A 6196-nucleotide genomic window follows, 5' to 3' on the forward strand; every position below is an offset into this window, starting at 1 on the left:
TAGGCAGTTCCTAGAGATAAGACCCTGCCCCAACTCACCTGGCCCAGCCCCATGGCCCCTTTTCCCTGGGAGGAGGCCCTGCCATTTCTTGGCCCTGCCCTTCCCACGTCTGTTTCTCTTTGCTGCTCTCCCCAGGCCAGTAAATTGTTCAACTACACACACTGGCGGCGCCTGTGCGACACTCTGTTCATCATCTTCTCGCTGGTTTTCTTCTACACTCGCCTCGTGCTCTTCCCCCACCCGGTGAGTCAGCCCTTCCGCTGTGGGGGGGTCGGGGGGTGGAGGATCAGGGGAGAGGTGGCTGAGATATGGGTCTGCCTCACCATCGGTTCTTGGGTTCCCCAATCCAGGGAACTGGGGCTGCTGGCTGGGAGGCTTCTAGGAGGAGGCAGGGAAAGGGGTTTCCAACACAGGGCACAGCCTAAGCAAAGGCCCAGAGGTAGGCAGAGCACTGGGCTTAGTCATCATGAGCCCTGGGTGCCTGGAACATGGACTGGGAGACCGCATCGGGTCCCTGTTTGGTCAAGTCTTTGCCTGGGAATTTGCTGAGCCTCCCACCTCCCTCCTCTTTCACGCCAGCAGAGGGGACAGCGGGAAGGTCCTGTGGGGCTGACACTGGTGGATGGAGAAGTGTGATAGGCGAACAAGTGGGCTTCAGAATATGTGTGGCAGTGATTGTGCTAAAGAGAAGAAAAGTCAGGAAGGGCACAGGAACTGTGTGTTGAGTTGGAATTGAGGTGGTTGGAGAAGGCCTCACTGACAGCATTCTAGAGGCAGGACCGTGTCCAGCATGTTAGAAGAACAGATAGAAGACCCCTGTGGCGAAAGCAGGAGAGAGAGGGAGGAAGTGAAGGTGGGGAGAGTATGCAGGGCTTTGGGGAGAAGTGGGCCTTTATCCCAAGTCACATGGGGGCCCTGAGTAGAGGACTGGAGGGACCCCATATGAGTTCTCACAGGCTCCCTCTGGTGGCTGCAGGGGGAATAGCTGGTAGGAGGCTGGGGATGAAGCTGGGGGCCGGGGCCCACATGATGGTACTGGTCCAGGTAGCCAGTGATGGGGCAGGACCAGGGCAGGTGAGAGAAGTGTGTGGGCTCAAGGAGATGACTCAAGGGTTATGAGATGGGAATGGGGTCAGGGTTGCTGCTTGAGGAACAGGAGCTTAGCTGTGACTATGCTGGGTTTAAGGAGCTGGCAACACCCGTGGACACTAGCCTGGGGTCCTGGGGAGAGGGGTAAATGTTCGGTGTTTTCATCCACGAGACTGGATGGGGTCACTGGAGACCAGGTGTTGACACAGAGGCCCAGTTCTGGGGTTGCGGGTCAGGGGAGCCTGCAGAGGAGATGGAGAGGAAGCAGCCATGAAGTGGGGACCTGGGAGTGCGGGTCCCTAAAGGTTCAAGGGGAAAGAGGAGGTGGGGGGCCAGCCAGGTGCCTGCTCTCTGATCAAGGCAGGTCACTGATGACCCTACAGCTGATCTGGGTGGGAAATGATGGGGACCTGAGAAGGTGTGAAAGGACCACCCAGGAGAGCTACTGGGACACTAAGCTCCCCCTAGGGGTTCACAGTTATGGCTAGCCAGTTGGCCAGCTTGTGCATTCTATGAATTTAATATAATCAGGTGAGGGGATTACTAAACTGCCCAACTGAAGAGCGCAGGCATTACTCTTTGGTGGGAGGAGAGTAATGGGGAGCCATAGAAGGTTCTAGAGCAAGGAAGGTCATGCAAGTTAGAGATTCCCAAGACTGGGGGCTACAGCAGCCGGTAAATCCCTGCCTCTCCCTCCCGCCCACCCACCACAGGATCCTCTATACCACTTACTTCGAGTCCACTGTCAACTTGGGCACCTTCTTCGGCTACTACTTCTTAAACACACTTCTGATGATTCTGCAGCTGCTGCATGTGTTCTGGTCTTGCCTCATCCTTCGCATGATCTACAGTTTCATAAAGAAAGGCCAGGTAGGGAATCTGGTGGTTAAGACTCCATGCTGTCCATGCAGGGGGCGCAGGTTGAGTCCCTGGTCGGGGGAACTAAGATCCCCTGGGCGGTGCTCGAGGCCAAAAAAATAATAATAATAATAATTAGCAAATAAATTTAAAAAGGAAAGAAAGACCAGATAGGGCCGGGGTAGTGTTGGCTAGCGGCATGCCTCCCTGGGGCCCCAGCCAAGCCAGTCCCCTGCCTCCTCCTCTTCCCCAGATGGAGAAGGATGTTCGCAGTGACGTGGAGGAGTTAGACTCCAGCGATGGGGAGGCAGCCGAGGAGTGTCCTCAGATGAAGAATGGGGCGGCACAGCGGCCCGGAGCAGCCCCCACTGACGGCCCTCGGAGCCGGGCAGCCGGTCGCATGGCCAACGGGCACACACCAGCCACGTAGCCAGCCAGAGGACTAGCCGCGAGAGGGGCTGCCCCAGCGCTGGGGGGCAGCTCTGATTTGTGGGGCGGCCGGACTGCGGGATCTCGGCAGACTTTGTGGAGACAAGGGAGGGCCCCAGGTGGGGCTGATGATCAGTCTCCAGCCCCTTCTTTCAACCCACCCTCCCACCTTCTCCGAGCAACCAACAGAGCTGAGCAACCAACAGGGCTGGCGAAAGGGAGTCGGGGCGGCAGATGGCTACAAGGACACTGCAGCCCGCCAGCGCCACCTGCAGGCTGCAGCGTGAACTGTGAAGAGCCCCGGGCCGAAAGGGGTCCAATAAACCTTGACCGGAACCAGCTTCTCTGCCTGAGGGCTTGTGTGCCGCTTACAGCTCCTACTCCATCCCCAGAGGCTCCAAGGCAGCCAGGACTTGGGTGCTCCACCAACAGGACCCTCAAAGCCATCCCAAGACACATGCTTACCCCTTGGGGACCCAGAGAGCAGGCAGTGCGTATTGACCCCCTTGAGCGAGTCCCCAACTCCCAGCTAGCGCCTGAGCCAAGACGTCTCCTCCCACAGCAGGGCAGCCCTGCATTAGCTATTCACAGACCCTGAGTACAGATGAGCAGGTACTGAGCTCAGACAGGCAGAGTCCTTTGCCCAAGGCCACACAGGTCCAAGCAGATGGGCAGAGGGGAGACTCACGCCTGTCCTGCAGTTACCTCTCAAGGCCATCTTCAAGGTCCCCAGGACCCCCGTGAAGACAGTGAAATAGTGGTGGGGTGCTCCCACCACTCCCAAGGGTCCACCTGGGGGAATTTAGCATCTCCTTACAAGCTGTGCAGAAGGGTACCCCCACCCTGGTGCTCTAGAAACCACAGCCACAAGGTTCCACGCAGGACCGGAAAGGGCTGCCTTCCAGAAACATCAGAGACAGGACGGGGTTGGAGAAGAGAAAGGGTAGGGACACCAATCTTGCCTTCTGTGCTTTTCAGCAAAGAGGAGAGGATGGGAGTAGGGAGAGACGGCAGAGAGGAGAAAGGTTCCTGCTCTGTGTCCACTGAGAGACAAGGACAGAGGGAAAGGAAGGCAGAGAAAAGAGATTCATGTGATCCAGCAACCCCAATCCCGGGCATATATCCAGGCAAAACTAATTCAAAAGATCCATGCGCCCCTGTTTATAGCAGCACTGTTTACAATAGCCAAGACATGGAAGCAACCTAAGCATCCATCCACAGATAAATGGATAGAAATAAGCATATACACACAATGGAATATCACACATAAAAAAGAATGAGATAATGCCATTTGTGGCAACATGGATAGACCTAGAGGTTATCTAGATAGACCTAAAGTACAAAAGTGAAAGTGTTAGTCACTCAGTCATGTCTGACTCTTTGCAACCCCATGGACTATAGCCCGCCAGGCTCCCCTGTTCTTGGAATTCTCCAGGCAAGAATACTGGAGTGGGTAGCCATTCCCTTCTCTAAGGGATCTTCCTGACCCAGGGATCAGCTTGGGTCTCCTGCATTGCAGGCAGATTCTTTACTGTCTGAGTCATTTATATGTTGAATCTAAAATATGACACAAATGAACTTATATTCATGAAACAAATAGACTCAAGGGGGCAGCTCAGTCCAGTCGCTCAGTCGTGTCCGACTCCCCGCGACCCCATGAATCGCAGCACGCCAGGCCTCCCTGTCCATCACCAACTCCCGGAGTTCACTCAGACTCATGTCCATCGAGTCCGTGATGCCATCCAGCCATCTCATCCTCTGTCGTCCCATTCTCCACCTGCCCCCAATCCCTCCCAGCATCAGAGTCTTTTCCAATGAGTCATCTCTTCGCATGAGGTGGCCAAAGTACTGGAGTTTCAGCTTCAGCATCATTCCTTCCAAAGAAATCCCAGGGCTGATCTCCTTTAGAATGGACTGGTTGGATCTCCTTGCAGTCCAAGGGACTCTCAAGAGTCTTCTCCAGCACCACAGTTCAAAAGCATCAATCCTTCAGCGCTCAGCTTTCTTCACAGTCCAACTCTCGCATCCATACATGACCACAGGAAAAACCATAGCAGGGGAGGGACATATTGGGAGTTTGGGATTGGTAGATGTCAACTACTATATAGAGGATGGATCAACAGTAAGGTCTTACTGTATAGCACAGGGAACTATATTTAATGTCCTGTGATAAACCATGATGGAAAAGAATATGGAGAAGAATATACATATCTGAATTACCTTACTATACAACAGAAATTAACACAACTTTGTAAATCAACTATACATCAATAAAGTAAAAAAAAAAAAAAGTACTCTTGCCTGGAAAATCCCATGGATGGAGGAGCCTGGTAGGCTGCAGTCCATGGGGTCGCTAAGAGTCAGACACGACTGAGTGACTTCACTTTCTCTTTTCACCTTCATGCATTGGAGAAGGAAATGGCAACCCATTCCAGTGTTCTTGCCTGGAGAATCCCGGGGACGGGGGAGCCTGGTGAGCTGCCGTATATGGGGTTGCACAGAGTTGGACACGACTGAAGCGACTTAGCAGCAGAAGCAGCAGGTGTTCAAGATGCCAGAAAGAGGGACTGAAAAGATGAGAAGGGAAAACAGAACAGCTGAAATGGCATGGGAAGGAACAAACAGGGAAAGAGAAGGAACGGTGTGGGAGGGAGAAGAAAAGGAGGCGTTGGAGACAACAGGGAAGAGGAGGGAGAGCAGACTAGGAGCTTGGTGGATGCAGAATAATGAGCAGGAACAGAATAACGAGCTGTGAAGGGTTGTCACACAGAAATGTGAAGTAGGAAATGTGACGAGAAAGAATCAGATCCTGAGGGGAGAGAGGGATGAAAAGATGCGAAGTGGTCCACACGGGAGAGCTGTGACAGACAAAAAGATGCTCAGGCTCCCTTGATCTGAGTAAAGCGCAAATTAAACCGACGATGAATGCCGGTTCTCCTTGCTGTCCCAGCAAGAACACAGTGACAGCACCCTCTGTGGATGAGATTTGCAGGGAAAAAGGATAGACCTGGACCACGCCCCGCCCCACCCCCGCACACATGCGCAGGCACACACCACACACACACACACACACACACACCCCTGGGGGTTTCGGCAATAAACAGAAGGGTAGATGCCTTACTTCTTTATCCCTATAGATACATCCAGTTTTTCCTAGTACAGCTACAGCTCAGTCAGAAAAGGACAACTGACCTAAAAACAAAACAGAAGCAAAAACCACAATGGGCATTTAGAGAAGAGATGTTGCTGTTGTTTAGTTGTTAAGTTGTGCCCAGCTCTTTGCGACTCCATGGACTGTAGCCTGAGAGGCTCCTCTGTCCATGGGATTTCCCAGGCAAGAATACTGGAGTGGGTTTTGTTCCTTACAACCAATAAGCATATAAAGACATGCTCAAATCCCAGTATCAATCAAGGGAGCACAAAGCAAGACACCGAGATACAATTTCAGACCCATTCAGTTGTCAAAAATAAATTGGCCAAAGCAAGTGTAGGAGAAGATGGGAATCAATAACCTCACATAGAGGGCTTTCTCTGGTGGTCTAGTGGTTAAGAATCTTCCTGCCAATGCCAGGGGCATGGGTTTGATCCCTGGTCCAGGAAAGATCACATACGCTGCAGGGCAATTAAGCCCACACACCACAGTTCCTGAGCTGGAGCGCCTAGAGCCATGGCAATGAGAAGCCCAGGCCCCTCAGTGAAGAGTAGCCCCTGCTCAATACAACTAGAGAAAGTCCACGTGTAGCAGCAAAGACCCAGTGCAGCCAAAAATAAAAATTAATTAATTTTTTAAAATTAAAAAACTTTTAAATAACCTCACATG

At 52.6% G+C, this 6196-nt stretch overlaps 1 protein-coding gene across 2 annotated transcripts in view; it reads left to right on the plus strand.

Annotated features, from left to right (window-relative positions):
• The window catches only part of CERS4 (ceramide synthase 4), a 34521-nt gene extending 31805 nt beyond the window's left edge, over positions 1 to 2716 (plus strand). The window contains exons 9-11 of one of the 2 annotated variants that reach the window (XM_042250030.2): positions 136 to 251; positions 1803 to 1959; positions 2201 to 2716. In XM_042250030.2, the coding sequence (XP_042105964.1) occupies positions 136 to 251; positions 1803 to 1959; positions 2201 to 2377 (450 nt within the window). In that variant the 3' untranslated portion in view covers positions 2378 to 2716. Of the gene's footprint in view, positions 1 to 135; positions 1640 to 1802; positions 1960 to 2200 lie in introns of those variants that run through there. The other variant, XM_027969741.3, reaches the window with a different exon arrangement.
• Positions 2717 to 6196: the final 3480 nt, after the last annotated feature.

This window comes from Ovis aries, chromosome 5, assembly GCF_016772045.2.
Source record: "Ovis aries strain OAR_USU_Benz2616 breed Rambouillet chromosome 5, ARS-UI_Ramb_v3.0, whole genome shotgun sequence".
NCBI lineage: Eukaryota > Metazoa > Chordata > Mammalia > Artiodactyla > Bovidae > Ovis > Ovis aries.